We start from the raw sequence: 15,772 nt of genomic DNA, 5'->3' as shown, positions 1-15,772 counted from the left end.
GCAAACGACTCGGTTCTTTGAATTGGCTTTATGAGTCGGTTCTATCGAGTCTTAATCTTTAAGACCCCTTCCACGACAAATGTATTAGGATCAATTTAATCAGTCAGTGCCATGACTGCGCAATTCCACTTTGCAATTGGTGTTCAAGTTACCGTCTAAACAGGTGAAGACAGCCAAGGCAGATTTCTGAGGTCATAAACCTACCATATACGGTAGACGTATATATTGCAGGCCTTTTATGTGGGCTTTCAGGGGACTTTTTAAAGTGGAGATAAAAGCAAGTCAAAGTTTTGAGTTAAGCTAATTAGTATTTGTATTTTGACATAACATTTGAATATATAATTCCTGAAGGACAGGGATGAGTTTTTAGGGGTTTAATCAATGAATGGGTGTGGATTTAAGACAAAGCAAACAGGTTATGCATATCATATGACAAATTAAAAATCACAGGATCCTCCTCTTGTACCTCAATTCTCTCATTATCCTCATCATCTGTATTTTTGTGTTAATTTCATCATCATCAGTTTTTCTAATTATAGACTATAATATTAATTTATTTGTTGGTTGACTGATTTGTCTGCATTTAGTCTATATTTATGGACACCTATTTTAATGTAATAATAATAATAATAATAATAATAATAATAGACTAAATGTGTTTATTTTGGGAACAAAAAAAATAACAACTGACGTTTCTAATTGAAGAGTTGTTTGGGAAATGAAGAATCGATTCTTATTTAATCAACGAAAAGAGCCGAATTCCCGTCACGAGGCGCTGCGTTAGACCAAAGCAGTTGTTCACCGATAGTCGATTTTAAGGTATTTATATACCATTCATTGAATCTAGCAATTCATTCATTAATTTTCTGTAACAGTTTATTCAGGACCGCGGTATATAGTTACCAGTAATAACATTTTTATTTTATCAAAAAAGTCAATGGGAATTGGCCATACCATGTCTTTGTTGAGTGAGATATTCCAGAGTTAAACACCTGTGTTCAGCTGATGGGGTCTGATACTGATTTAAGTAGGAGAATTACAATACTGTAGATTCATAATTAATATTCTGAATAGGCGCGTTTTTACGACGAGACAGAGTGTAATGCAGTGGCAATATTCATGACAGAATTTTGTAACCTAATGAACTTAAGTTCACGAGTCACAATTTCTGCAAGGTTTTGAACTGGAGTAAAGTTATGCAACAATGAAACAGCAGAGGTTTGTGTAACTCGTTTTGTAAGGTACAGGAAGAGAGGGTCGTATCGACAGCACTGGAGGTTTTATATTTTGAAAGTGACTGAGAACAACGTTGCATTTGGTGAGATACAAATTAAAGCATATCCTACAAACGTATATAATATGTCAGCGAGAACCTCCAGTGAACGTGTTATTTCTTTCAGTTTATCCTCCTTATTAACATGTCCTAATGATGTTTTCTTACATTTCCTAGAAGACATATGACTAAATATTTCCAGATAACAATCTGAAGTGCTCTTATGGCTCACATTTTACCTACAATTACTCAGAGTGAATCTGATTAACGCAAGCACGAGTCCATTATATAGGAGCTGGATATCAGGTGTGTGGACCAAACCCAAATCTAACCTGGCCCATGTCTGATAAACAAAGCACAGTGGAGTAACTGGGGTTTTTAAGTGCCAAAACTGGCACAGATTAGACCCTAATGTGTCTGCCTTCTGGATTTCTGATTTGAAAGTGTAGTGTACCAAAATGTCACATAGGCAAATTCAGAGAGCCTGGGTTTCTTATATCATAAACATAAGGAACCAAAGATCGAAGAAGCATCCCATCAGCTTGCAGGTTTCAAGCTGCAAGTGAGCAGCAGTGGTATAAGTGGAGATTGCATAAACGCATTGCACTTAGAGCTCCATTAACTGAATGAAATTAAAGATTTAGAACGATATCCAAACCATTTTTAATGTATTAGGGGATATTTGTTTTTAAAGAAAAGAGTCAAAAAAATATATATATATATATTCAGATTGTAAAGACCGTAGCAATGAGTGTGAACACATATACAGTTATATATTAACTTCAAAATGTCTTCACAAGGGGTTTATTTGGCACAGTGTTTCCATGAATATATTGGTGACATTTGTTTAGATTACACTCCGCCTATACAACACATTTAATATTTTATTTTTTTAAGAGGAAGATGTCAGAGTGATGCCTTAAAAGAATGATTTTGTCATCTAGTCTTGCTGTTCTTTGCCTTCTCAGCTTGGTACCATAATAGGCAGGTCTTAGTTAACAGGTAGAAGTGGCAATATCTAGAACTGGTGAGAAAATTGGGTGTAATTGTAGCCAGGAATTTTATACATTTCTGCTTTATTAATTTGTGTGAAGTGATTATGGTTATTTCTCATTTTCAGATCTCTGACTGGAGATGAAGACTCAGCTTTGTACATCAGTGTGTGAAGCTCTGTGGGGCATGTGTGCAGGAGATGCCATGTCTATGCCAGTCCATTGGTACTACAACATCCAGGACATCAAGACTGATTTCAGTGGTTGGATAACAGGCTTCAAACCACCTAAAGACCGGCATCCATCCAGTATACTCACCCTCTCCAATACAGGTGATTGACATCCATCAGCTGATTCATTTATTTAATCCCTTAAATGAAATGTTGAATTTTGGAAGATTCAGGGATTTGGGGATTGGAGACCACTTGGTTGAAAATGTGTAACTGTTTTAAACACAAAACAGAACATTTTGTAGTGTTGGTTATGCTTTGAACCCATTCCCTGTGTAGATTAATCTAATGGCAATTGTGAGCATCTTGGAAATGTTTCTAAATAAAATCTCAGCCATAATTTTTTAAGGGCAAATCTTCCAAATTTGTTAGCAAATGATCTGCTTTTGTTATCATAATGTCACCTGTATTACACATGTATTCACATGTCAGACCTCTAAAATACCCCCATACTCAGTCCGTTGTGCTGGACCTTATTTTTGTGATGTTAGTACAAAAAATTCCAAGAAATCTGACCCAATACCTTTATATATTGAACCTTTAAAATGTTTCAGGTTTTACCGGGATTTTCACCACATATTTTATTTTAGCAAGCTTTCTGCTAAAATGTTCTGAGGCGAAGTTCACGATAATAATCAAAAACGCTTTTTTTTATAGATGTTTCCTCACCATTTCTGCTCTCCGGTCTGTTTGTTTGTGTGCTGGAAACCAGTCTGATGTGTTTACAAAGCCCCAAACACATCACTCCATTTTAAAAAGATGCTGTGCTTCTGAATGTAAACAACCAAAGAGAACTGCAAAATTTTGTTTTAAAAAACTGAGAAAAACAAATAACCTTAAACTTAATTTTAATTCATTGTATTGCAGTATTTTTAAACTCCTACAATGTAAATGTACATTACATTCTCATCTCCAGAAGGAGAGGTGAATATTTGTAAGATTCCATTATACAACTGTGTAGAATAAAAAGAGAATGTATAATTCATGAAGATTAAATGGAGTGTGTGAAATCAACACTTAAAAATCAACTAATATAGAATATGGTACGGTTAAGTTCTGAATTAAATTTACATTTAACAGTTACAGTTTTCTGAGAGTGTATAATAACATGGTTTTAGCTGGCAGTGGGCGTGTGGCCTCTTCGACCGGCAGGAGAGCTCCTGTGGTGGGGAATATCATCCTGCACGATAAACTGAAATACTGGAAAGCCCCCGGTGACTCCATACACTATCATCAAGGTAAAGCCCTTCATCAGAATGACTCAAGTCTAGAGGTGTTAGTATAGGAATTATGTAGTTAGTTACATAATGAATTGCATTTACTTTCAGTTTTCATTTTGTCTTGACTTGCTCAAGCCAGCATTTCTTATTCATCTTATTAGCATAGAAAATATAAATAAACATATACGGAAATATTTTTTTAAATGCCACTTACATTGAATTTAGCTACTTTCAGGTGCCTGCAATTAGTCGCTAGTATTGCATAAAGACTCTCAGAAATGCAGTAGCAGAACCTCACTGATGTTCTAATGGCCAGATGCCATCAAAGCTTTACATTGATGTTCCAGCATCTAGTACAAAGAGGAGGTATCTAACAATGCCTGGCCATACAGTGTATATATACATACAAAAGAAATCCTAATCATCATACATTTTCTTTTATACAATATTGTTCTTTCTGATGACTTCAAATGATAACACATACCAAATATTATCGTATAGTAACAGTAACATAGGACTGACCATGTAGTCAAACATACCTCTTTACTGATGGCAAACCTATGAACAGTTGTGTATGTAAAAGTACTCTTTCAAATAGACTTCAACAGGAAAAAAAAATTCATTTTCCATGTCTTGTTGCCGTTGTACAAAGTAGAGTCATCTTTGTCTGCTCTTCTGTAGGTCTGCAGGCAGGAGAGAATACGCTGAATGTCCTCTGTGCTGTAAGAGTAGCTCGGGTTCTCTCTTTAGGACGTTTTGTCAGTGTTTCTGACCCTGCCACCAGGGCAGCTGTACTCTCTGATTATGTCAAGTTCTTGACCACACCTGGCACTCACAATGACACCTATGCTGAGTCATTCCACCGATCCTTTTTCTCTGAGTGGCAGGAGCTGCACCCTACTTCTCCTAATAAGGTACATCTGGTACATCTCAGTAGATGTGAAATTGTTGTAACTTTCAAGATGACATTGAGTTTCACACCGTCCATCTTAATATACTAGAAAGGAAGGCTGTTTTCAGTTATGAGTTGAAATATAAGACAAGGATCTTCAAAGAGGTCTTGGAGCATACACTCTCAGAAAAAAAGGTACGGTACAGGTACATTATTTGTCAGTCGTGCTTTTAAAGTCCATTTGTGTTCATTAAAAGTGCATTATGTACTTTTCTCTAGGAGTGGTGAATATTTGTCATCTTTCTTTACAGAACTGTGCAAAATATCAGTACGTCCTGGAGATTAAATTGGGCATATGAAATCAACACAACTTTATAATCTACAATTATTATAAAGTATGGTACAATTATATTCCCAAACTAAAGATACTGAATATGAATATAATTGATGGGTGTAGGAAAGCAATACCCAATTGTATATACTCAATATTTTCCAATATATTTTAGCTATAGATTTATTAGGTTGGTATAGCCATCAAAATACAACTGGCTCTGATTCCCAGCTTGGGCAGGAACACCATGCTATTCCTACAAGATCAAAGCTCCTGTCTCTCAAAGAGTGTCTGTGTCATGCCAAATGTCGTGTAGAAATGTAGTTTTAAGGGTGGGCGGCATGACACAACAGATGCCACACAGCTCCAGGGTCCTTGGGTTGTGAGTCCAAACCCCACCTCATGACATTATCTTTGAGGAGGTTGGTGTGTATCAGTGTGGGTTTCTTCTGGGTGCTTCAGTTTCCTCCCACAGTCAGAAAACACACATAGGGAGGTTGGCTTTATTACACAAGTAAAACACTTTATTAGTAAAACCCTCTTTTTTTAATTAATCAAGTGTGGTTCTATTCCCATTGGAAATTATGTGAAATTTTTTGTTGTGAGGTTAAACAATAATAATAAAAAAATGACAGTAAAACTTCAGCATATATTAATTACAAACAGTTGTGCAATTCAAGTAAGTCTAGCAGGTGGAAAGTTTGTCATTTCAAGCCTACCCACTACCTATATGTCAACAGCATAGCCCAGTTAACATGTAGAACTGGAAACTCAATGTATGGTAATGATCCTAAATTAAATCATAGCAATGGATTTAGAATACTTTTTTTTGTTGTACGTTTTATATACATAGGTTTTATAACATTATTGACATGTTCTACTGTTGCACTTCAGATTAAACTGGATTGTTGCTCATGTTTTGTAAAGCTGGTCACACTTTGCAGCAGTAGCTTCAAAACCGAGGGAGTGGGCAGAGAACCTATAGGTCTGTTAAATTTAGGATGTGTTTTTTATTGTTCCAGGTCTTGGAATTTGCAGAGATACGCTACAAGCAGATAATGGACACATCCTTCTCTGACAGTCAGCTTAATGCTATAAGCTGCCTTCCAATGGCAATCCCTTTTATACTGCTCTCTGCTGCAGCCAGTGAGGATGAAGCGGTTAGTGTAATTCAAACTCAGACAAGCCATATCCATGACCTTATTATACGAGCATAGCACATAAACGTACAAACAGTAAGCATGATCTACAATGTCAATGAGTAAGATGTATGTGTAAGATTATCAATAAAATACATTTTTAAAAATGGGAATCATTATGACCGTAAACCATCAAACCTCAAGGATTTAATTTCAAATGAATTTGTTTCCTTTTTTAATAATTGACCAGGTGTCAGCTGCAGTAGAGTTTGTGAAGCTGACCCATCCGTTCCCAAAGCTGGACACGCTGGTGTCTGTGTATGCTCGTGTACTACATGCCGTTCTGAACGGGGCCAGTGTGAAGGAGCAGGTCGAGTGGGCTCTCAAATCTCCTGCTGTCAGCGCCTGGGACACATGCCAACACTTCATACAGCAGGCTGAAAGGTACCAAAAACCTCTCAGTCACAACGAAACAAAAGGAAGCATTAGAACTGGTCTGTACCTCCATGAACATCGTGACACAAGGTGGAATTAGCGTCACTTGCTTCCTCTCAGCCGTCATTCAGTGTTGTGGCAGCCAATGCAGGTGTCTTTTAGCTAATACAACAGAAATGGCAGTCCCCAAATATTCAGCATAATTCCACGTGCTCATCAAGTGCACAAGTACATCATATTTACTAAAAAATAATGTTCCTTTCTTTATTACAGTTTTTAAGAATAAACACTGTGCAAGAAAATCCTAACGAAGTTGTGAATATATATTGTCCTCACTGTGTTCTAGGTTTCCAAACTCTTCTGAGGAGAAACTGAAAGTTCATCAGGAGGCAGTAGAAGCACTTGGACTTGCTTGCTACACAAAAGGTGTGATTTAAAGCTGAAATTATACCCCATATTATACACATAACACATCACTATTCACACCCTGTAAAACAGCTCAATGAATTCTGAATTATACCAGAGAGTTCTAGATTACGGGTGAGGTCATCTCAGAGAACATGGGTCACAGCAAGACAATGACCCTAAGCACATGCATCATTTAGCCAATCAATGATTGAAGAAAAAGAAAGTTAATGTTTTGGAATAGCCAAGTTGAAATAATGACCTTAATCCAACAGAAATGTCATGGAAGGACCTGAAGTTAGAAAAGCTTTGGAGGAAACCCACTAACATAACAGTGTTGAACCTGTTCCTTTCTGAGGATGGGCTAAAATTTCTCCAAGCCAATGTACATTACTGATCAACAGTTATTATTAGGAAGTTGTAACAAATCATTGCGCTACTCAGTATGAGTCTTCTTTAAGCTTTAATCACACAAAAACAAGTTTCATGTCAAACCTGTTGCGATTCTTTGATTTGCTCAGCTCACATGACTGTATGATGGGAGTTCTCTGGAAGACGAGTGTTTCTCTCTTGTGGTTTTAAGTCAGAGTGCAAAAATAAACCTCAGCACTCATCTTGCTACAAGTGGAAAAAAATATTTCATAAAACTTGTTATGGTGGCTGTTTTGCATGAGCCTTATTTTGGATAAATGAAGTTATTCTTTCCATGTTATATGACACAATTAACACTCATTTTTATTGTGCTGCAGGTGCTCTGAGCAGTCTTTTCTATTTGGCTTATGTCTTTCACAATGACATAAAGGGGGGAATCCTTGCTAACACTAACTGTGGAGGTGAGTAGAGGAATGAGTGTGTTTGTGTCTTTCATTTATACTTGGTCTACTTGGCGTATTAGTAGTGTGATTATAGCTCAGTATATTGGGTGTTTTTTTTCCTCATTTGTGGTATACACTACACATCTACAAGTTTGGAGACACCCTTTAAAATTAGCAACATCAGCTATTTTAAGGTGCACTCAATCTCTAAACACAGTGTTCATTTGTGCACACAGCTTGTATAAGCTCCATAGTGAAGCATGTAACGGTAATGGCATGATCTATAGTAGTTACATGTGAGCATAAGGCCACATTGTCCAATACCATGTGTCAAAGGGAGTATTAATCAGCAGACATTGGGCTGTGGAGCAGTGGAACTTTGTTTTTTAGAGAGATGGAGCACCATACAGTTATTTTGGGATGACTAAGCACTACATTCCACATCCAGTAATATCTGGCATAACTACTGATATAATTTATGGCTGAATAGAATAAAATCCTCACAGAAATGTCCCACATCTAGTGTAAACCTTCACAGCAGAATGAGGTGAGACAGTAATTATCAATACCAATAATTTCAGAATAATTGGATAAATAGATGTCTATACAATTGCTCTTCTGTCATTTGTAAAAGTAAAGGGTGTATGGTTTTTGCTGGTTGTTTGTGTTTACAGCATTGACTATAATGTAAAGATGGGGGTGGTTGCAGTAGGTGAACCAAAGTTTCGTCAAAAAAACCACGATGCATTTAATCTTCCCCTAGATCTTGATTACGGTTTATCACCTTTTTGCAGAAAACATCTTGATTTGTTACATTGAAATGAGTAATTAAACAAAACAGTTATAAAGTCAAGTAGACATTGTGTATTGAGATGCAAAAGTTCATCTGCCATGAGAGTCTAGTAGAATGATAGTGCTTACAGTGGACATAGACATAAACATATTTTTGGGTAAAAACTTTTATTATGCATTTATATTAATTACATATATTGTATATGCACATATAAAATCTTTTCATGGTTACATTGTAAGCTCATAAATGACACTTTGGGTTTAAGTGGAACGTTTTAACCAACATAATGTCATAATAACTTATATTTACCTTATTAGTTGTAGTTTTACAGTGACTTCTTCGGTAAATATCACTACACCGCTTGGCTCTACTTGGCATTACTTGCAATAAACACACAGTATGTTGACAATTGCTCAACCAATATTTAATTTAAATAAAGGTTTTAATAAGGTTCCCTTTGCTGTAGGGAAGTTCTTTAGGTATCTAAGTACTAATGTTGGATGATTAGTTGGGGTCGCAAAAACACTGTTCAAATTAATCTCTACGCCTCATGTGTAGTTGCTCCAGAGCATTCCATGAATTTCCATGGAGATTATGCAAAAAAAAATAATAATAAATCAGTCACTATATATAATGCACCTGAATTCATATATTCGAAAGAAGAAAGAAATCTCCACACATCTGACAAAAAAGCACATATATATGTATATGTATATGTATGTATGTGTCTGTCTGATGAAAACACATATCTCCAAAATAGCCACTTTAAAGGGTAAAAAACTTAAATATAATATATAAATATTCCAAGTCATTTTGGAGCATTTCTATTGCTTCATTCACCATGACATTTTGGTGTTCAAATGATATATATATATATAAATTTTAACTACAGACCCAAAAATTCTACTTCTTAGAATATTTAAAATAGATGTGTTGTTTCTGCAGGTGAGAACTGTAACCGAGGTGCAGCTCTGGGGGCTTTACTTGGAGCTACAGCTGGATACACTGGTGTAAGTGTTCCTCAGGACTGGAAGGATGATCTGAGGAATGCAAAGGAAGAAATCCCTAAGATCCTGGAGAACTTGCCACAATAACTGACAGTGATAAATACTTGGACAATTTCAATGTGGTTTGTGTATGTGCTCCTACATTCGCATACATGTTCACACCAGTATAAACAGGAAACTGTGCCCACGAGGATATGTGTGGTTTCCTACCTTCACTGTAGCACCTTCCTTTCACAGAAACAAGCTTGATTTGAATTTAAATTTAAAAAATGTTACATATAATGCATCCAATAAGCAAAAAGGACAGGCAGAACTACGTATTTGTCAGTTGGTGACAGTAGTATAAAAGTTTTAGTAGTATAATACATAATATAACAGCCTTAACACGTCAGGATGCATTACGTTGGATCTATACTAAAGCCTGTATCTTTGGAAATCATTATCATACAAATATATAAGCATTTTACATATTATTATGAACAGGAATGAGTGACTTTCTGTAATAGTATGAATATTATTATTCTAATAAGCACTTTGCCTTCTGAATGATTTTGTGATTACACCTTTTATTTTTATTCATATATCTGTGTATACTGTTTACATATCTTTATGCACACTGACCCCTGACTGATTTGTAATGTTATTATTATTACACACCAGTTAATTATCCTCTATTTATACTTAGCATAATTATCTGTTATTTATTATACTTTCCCAGTTGAATGCATTAACAGTAGTTTACTTTATATCATTTGATCATTTGAGTAGAATATAATTTGTTCCATATACTGTATTTAGTTTGTGTGTAACTTTAATGAAATCAGCAGTGTGAAAATGTTGGGTCATTATACTATCATTTCAGATTATGCCATTTCAGAGGGATGTCTCTGAATAAAAAAAAAAGTGTAGCTTACTCATTATTTTCACTTCTATGAAACAATATGCTTTAAATTCTTAAATACTTCCTCTGAACACTTTTGTAATTTTGTCTAAAGAAGGAACATAAAAAATGTATTGGTTATTAGCCATTTAATATATTTATATTATGAACAATTTTGAATCTAGCGTCCCTTAATGTGACTTTAGACAACAGAAAACGTTCTTTCACATAATCCATTAGAAATCCTCTATTATGCTATAAATGCTGTATTTTTTTTAAGAACCTAATATTATAACATTATAACTTAGCAACCACAATACACTATCATTAACTTCTCACCTACATTGAAAAGACAGCATTCACCTTAGGCTAGATGCGTAGTCTTAGGTATATGATGTAGTTCAGTTCTAGGCCTAATCTTTGTCTTAGAACACTTTTATGCATCAGCTCTGAACTGACATATCTATTGACTGGAACAATGACGCCATCTACTGCTGAAACGAGTAATAAAGGGTACTTCTCTTGTGAAAAGCAATTATGCAGTCCCCAAGCCAACCCTCTTTTGGTTTTCAGACACATGTTCACCCCACTGGTTTCAGAGAGGGACAGAACTGGACTTTGGTCAAGAGCCTTAGATCAGAAACACAACATAATGGCGTTGAGCCCAGGCAAAATGAAGGTTTGCTACTTGATCACACTGATCTCTATCCCAGCCTGCGTCGGTCTTCCAGCAGGTAAGGTGTGAAATTGTCTGTTAAGTTGTAAACGTCCATATAATGTTAAGTGAGAGTCTGAAGACCAAATAAACAAAATGTACCAACCCACATTACTGCTCACCCATTGCTCTCTACGGAAGGTTTCTTATGTGTATTAGTCAAGTTCAATCAGCCTACTGTGTGGGTTAATACTAGAAATGAACAAAAATTGCAATAAAGCACTAGAAAATATACAACACAGAAAATGTACATTTCATAACATTAAAATGAGAAAAATGTAACTATTTGTTTCATGGAGAGGTATAAAAAAACAAAACAGAGGTTTTTGACAGAATAAGAACAAGATTTCTCTTTGTTGCGTTCTCCTTGTGTCTGTGTGTGTTTCCTCTGGGTGCTCTAGTTTCTTCCCACAGTTTAACAACACACAGTGGTAGTTGAATTGGCCAAGCAGAAGTGATCCCAGTTGTGAGTTAATGTGTGAGTGTGTTGTGCCCTTTGATGGACTGGGACCGCATCCAGGGTGTGTTCCAGACCCACCTCAACCCTGAACTGGGGAAGCAGCTGAAAGAACTAATGAATACGTGAACCAAAGATATTTTTTCTTACTTTCATGTCTGCCATGGCTGTTGGCTCTAGTGTTCCTCAGGAGGACTGCAGCTAACCAGATGTTTCTACAACGATACCGTCGTGCAAACTCTTTCCTGGAGGAACTGAAACTACCAAACCTGGAGAGGGAATGTCTGGAGGAGATATGTTCCTATGAGGAAGCCAGAGAGATCTACTCTGTGCCTGAGCAGCTGGTAGGTAAAGCTATAATAATCACTTCAGCACACCATGGCTGCTGGAACTACTGCAACTAGAACCTGTAAACTGAGCGCGTACACAAGATGGAACGTGAATATCAAACATATTTTGCTACATTGCTATTTTGCAATCAGATTTGGTTTTTGATTCCCAGCTCAGGCAAGAACACCTTGCTATAACACAATCCTTGGGCAAGACTCCTAATGCTGTATTATTCCAATTTTAATATAATTTGAATAAGAGGGTCTGCCAAATTCCTTAATCTAAGCATCTTGCATTTTTCATTTATTTTCCTGTCTTTCAGGAACTATTCTGGAAGTCATACACAGGTACAGTATCATTCACATAAAAAGGACAATCTTTTTTTTTTTTTTTTTTTTACTTTGAACATGTTTGCTGTCTCTGCAGCGGTAGACCACTGTAAATCAGAGCCTTGTTCCAATGGATCTACATGTAACAATCTGGGGGATACTTACATCTGCATGTGTCCTCCAAACTTTGAGGGACGGACCTGTGACAAAGGTAACATGAACAAAAGAACGTACACATAAAAATCAGAATGCCAGTCAGCTATAGTAATGTAGTATAAAACCAGTTTTACTGCGTATAAAATAATTATTAATTAACAAATTATTTGCAAATTCATGGGTCATAATGAACGAAATCTACAAGATCCTGTCTTTAACTCTCAACTAATAGTTAGATGTTAGATCTAAACTTTTAGCTAAAACATTTCTTCATAATGTAGCATCAAAAATAAAGTTTCATAACAATTTAATCTTCAGAGTCGTAATCATGCTTGGTAATAAACTGTTCCATACACCATGTAAAACAAATACAGAAAGTGTAATTTATCTGAAGCAAAATAGCATGCCCTTGTGGAGCAATTCCTGAATGTGAGTATGTGAGAAATAGCACACCCTGTGGTGCATTTCCAACCTGACTGCATGAGTGAGAATGAGGCTAGTGAATTCTAAGTTTTGAATAATATTGTAGTTTGTTACATTACTGTTATTTACTCCACAGAATCCTTTCCTCAGAATGCTTATAACTGCCTGTATAAAAACGGAGAATGTGAGCACTTCTGCACCCAGATTGAAGATTCAGTCCGTGAGTGTCACTGTGCCACTGGATACAGTCTTGGTTTAGACAACAGCAGCTGTCTCCAACAAGGTGTGTCTCTACACTGTCGCACTAAAGCAGGGGTGTCAAATATTCAGCCCAAAACATGAAAACACAATCTTTTTTGTAAACCATAATTAGCCTTTTGCAAAATAAAGACTGATAAAATAATGAATGTCCAACCAATCACTGCTACAATCTGCTTTTATACTCTGCACTGTAAAATATTTGATTGTTTTAAGTTAGAACTGATGTAAAATGTTGATTTTGTTCATCTGACTTTAAATCAGTTCATTCAAAGTATTTGTTTGAGCTGAATTAACCTAATTAAACTTATAATTATTTTTTTCCTGTTCATCTAATGAGCCATTTTTACATAGAACAATATGAAACAGACGGGTGTTACCAGTGATCTAAAATGACTTTGACACCCTTTCTCTATAGGCTTGGTTTCTCTACACATCAGATGGTCTTTCCAGTTCAATCACTCCTTGATTTATGGGTTTTGATGTTTTTCTTAGTGCACGTCCCTTGTGGTAGACCAGTGGTGACCAGCCTTGGGCCTAGGGTTGTCAAAGGACATGTGTGCAACAAAGGACAATGTCCCTGGCAGGTATAGAAACACACGTGCCCCTTTGAGACAAGGAGAAAATAGGCAAAAAACGTATGCAGAGAAACATATTCTGTTAATGCACAGCTATAAAGCACACCTGTATGGTCAGTGGAGGAGATCAAATGGATAGTGAGTGTAGAGAAAAGGTGGTCATTTCAATGTTTCAAACTTTCACAACTACAACCTGTGCCCTCACTTCTCAAATATTTGGGATTTCAACATTTCAAAGTTAATTTGAATAGAGATTTGGAAAAAGAATTTGGAAATCAAAGCTATTATCTATTTACATTCTTCCTTCTTAGTGCTCTTCATCTTTTTGGCCCTACTAGCCATCAGTCTTAACACAGTGGGTGGCAAGGCCTTCTTTTATGCTGACCCCAAACTTTGGAACACACTTCCCCCTGATTTTTGTGCACTAGGTTTGCTTACAGAATTTAAATCTGCTCTTAAAAAATACCTTTTAATTGAAATGCTATTTCACACTGTTGAAATTGTTTTTTTTTTTTTATTTTATTTACTGTACATTACTGACTGCATGAGATGTAAGGTGACCTTGAGTGTTATGAAAGGTGCCAATAAATAAAACATATTATTATTATTATTATTCTGTACAAACAAATTTGGACATGAGTTTGTATTATAATTCAAACTGAAATACATATAAATGTACCTCACTGAACCTCTACTTATGCACTACCTTGCTCAGATCTTTTGTTATGGCCTTTTCTGCAGTTCCTATCTACACTTCTTTGTCCTTTGTCTATTCAGGCATTACTTGAGCTTGGAGGTGAGTATAAATGTGGCGCAATTGTTCTAAACAATCAGTGGATTCTCACAGCAGCTCACTGTGTCTGGGAAATTGATTCGGCCCAACTACAAATAATAGTGGGTAAGGAAACGAAAAGATGCATTTTACCAACAAGTAGCTACACAATAAAAAGAAGTATGTTGAAAAACATTTGCAAAATATTGATCTCAGTCCCAAAAAATGCACTCTGCAACTGTAGGGGGGGCCCAGGAGCCAAAATACAAAATTGCCTTGTTTTCCTTTAACACGCAGCTAGGCTTCAATTAATCTGAAACTGGGTTCTATCAGTCCTTTTTTACATCTAATTCTCCCCTCTTCTCCCCATGCAGGTGAGCACATCCGCTCTGTGAATGAAGACACAGAACAGATCAGAAAAGTGTCTGAAATACTGATCCACCCTCTTTACAACCACACAACCAGTGATGCAGACATAGCACTACTGCGCCTGCGCAGGAACATAACATTAGGCCCCTATGTTGTGCCCATCTGCCTTCCCCCACTGAAAGGCACATTTGACCGAACTCTGGGGGCAGTACGTCTGTCCACTGTGAGCGGGTGGGGCCGACTTGCTCAGTTCGGACCCCCATCCACTGTGCTCCAGAGGCTAGAGGTGCCTAGGGTTCCTCTGGAAAAGTGTAGGGCCCATTCGGGTCTCAGCATCACCAACAACATGCTCTGTGCGGGTTTCAAGGAAGGAGGACGAGATGCGTGTCAGGGGGACAGCGGTGGACCACTGGTCACTCTGTATAAAAACACATGGTTCCTGACCGGCGTGGTAAGCTGGGGAAAGGGCTGTGCTCGAGCTGATATGTATGGGATCTACACTCGCGTGTCCGTCTTTGTGGAATGGATTACAAAGAACATGGTTTAGGAATGATAAGTGCATTTCTGGGAGCATTATTGCTGAGGAAATAATTTCCAAAAACCGAAAAATATCTGAATTGTAATGTGACACATATCTATGACGCGTAGGAGAATGATACAATGTTCAGTATCACAAACAGGCCTTGCTATATATTAATTATTCAAAAAAAAAGTTGTTTCATTGTACAGTTTGTGAAGTAATATCATTAATAAAATTTTAAGATGATAAATGACGGTTGCCTTGTGTTCTGTATTTGTGTAATGTGGTAAATGACAGCAGAATTAGACTATTGAAAGCATAGCACATTTTTAGTATAGTGCTGTATAGTATAGGACACATCATCACTAATGTCAAAGTAGCATTAATATATTTAATACACAAAAGCTTAAATAGCAATACAAGTTCCTAATATGGGCGTTACACAGACAACAG

General features: G+C 36.6%; 1 protein-coding gene across 5 annotated transcripts; it reads left to right on the top strand.

Annotated features, from left to right (window-relative positions):
- Window positions 1-34: 34 nt before the first annotated feature.
- f7l (coagulation factor VII, like) lies at window positions 35-15,534 on the top strand. 5 transcript variants are annotated; one of them, XM_066660673.1, is made up of 10 exons: window positions 1,093-1,318; window positions 2,394-2,597; window positions 3,614-3,733; window positions 4,397-4,629; window positions 5,961-6,098; window positions 6,328-6,521; window positions 6,859-6,938; window positions 7,667-7,750; window positions 9,471-9,660; window positions 10,986-11,787. In XM_066660673.1, exons 2-9 carry the CDS (start codon window positions 2,408-2,410, stop codon window positions 9,617-9,619), a joined length of 1,188 nt encoding a protein of 395 aa, XP_066516770.1. In that variant the 5' UTR covers window positions 1,093-1,318; window positions 2,394-2,407; the 3' UTR covers window positions 9,620-9,660; window positions 10,986-11,787. The 5 variants fall into 5 exon arrangements, with proteins under 5 accessions (XP_066516769.1, XP_066516768.1, XP_066516770.1 ...); XM_066660672.1 differs by lacking the exon at window positions 1,093-1,318 and adding an exon at window positions 35-163 and having other exon boundaries at window positions 9,471-11,787; XM_066660671.1 differs by lacking the exon at window positions 1,093-1,318 and adding an exon at window positions 740-819 and having other exon boundaries at window positions 9,471-11,787.
- Window positions 15,535-15,772: the final 238 nt, after the last annotated feature.

The sequence above is a fragment of the Hoplias malabaricus genome, chromosome 2, assembly GCF_029633855.1.
Source record: "Hoplias malabaricus isolate fHopMal1 chromosome 2, fHopMal1.hap1, whole genome shotgun sequence".
Taxonomy (NCBI): domain Eukaryota; kingdom Metazoa; phylum Chordata; class Actinopteri; order Characiformes; family Erythrinidae; genus Hoplias; species Hoplias malabaricus.
This window is presented reverse-complemented; position numbering and strand designations above follow the sequence as displayed.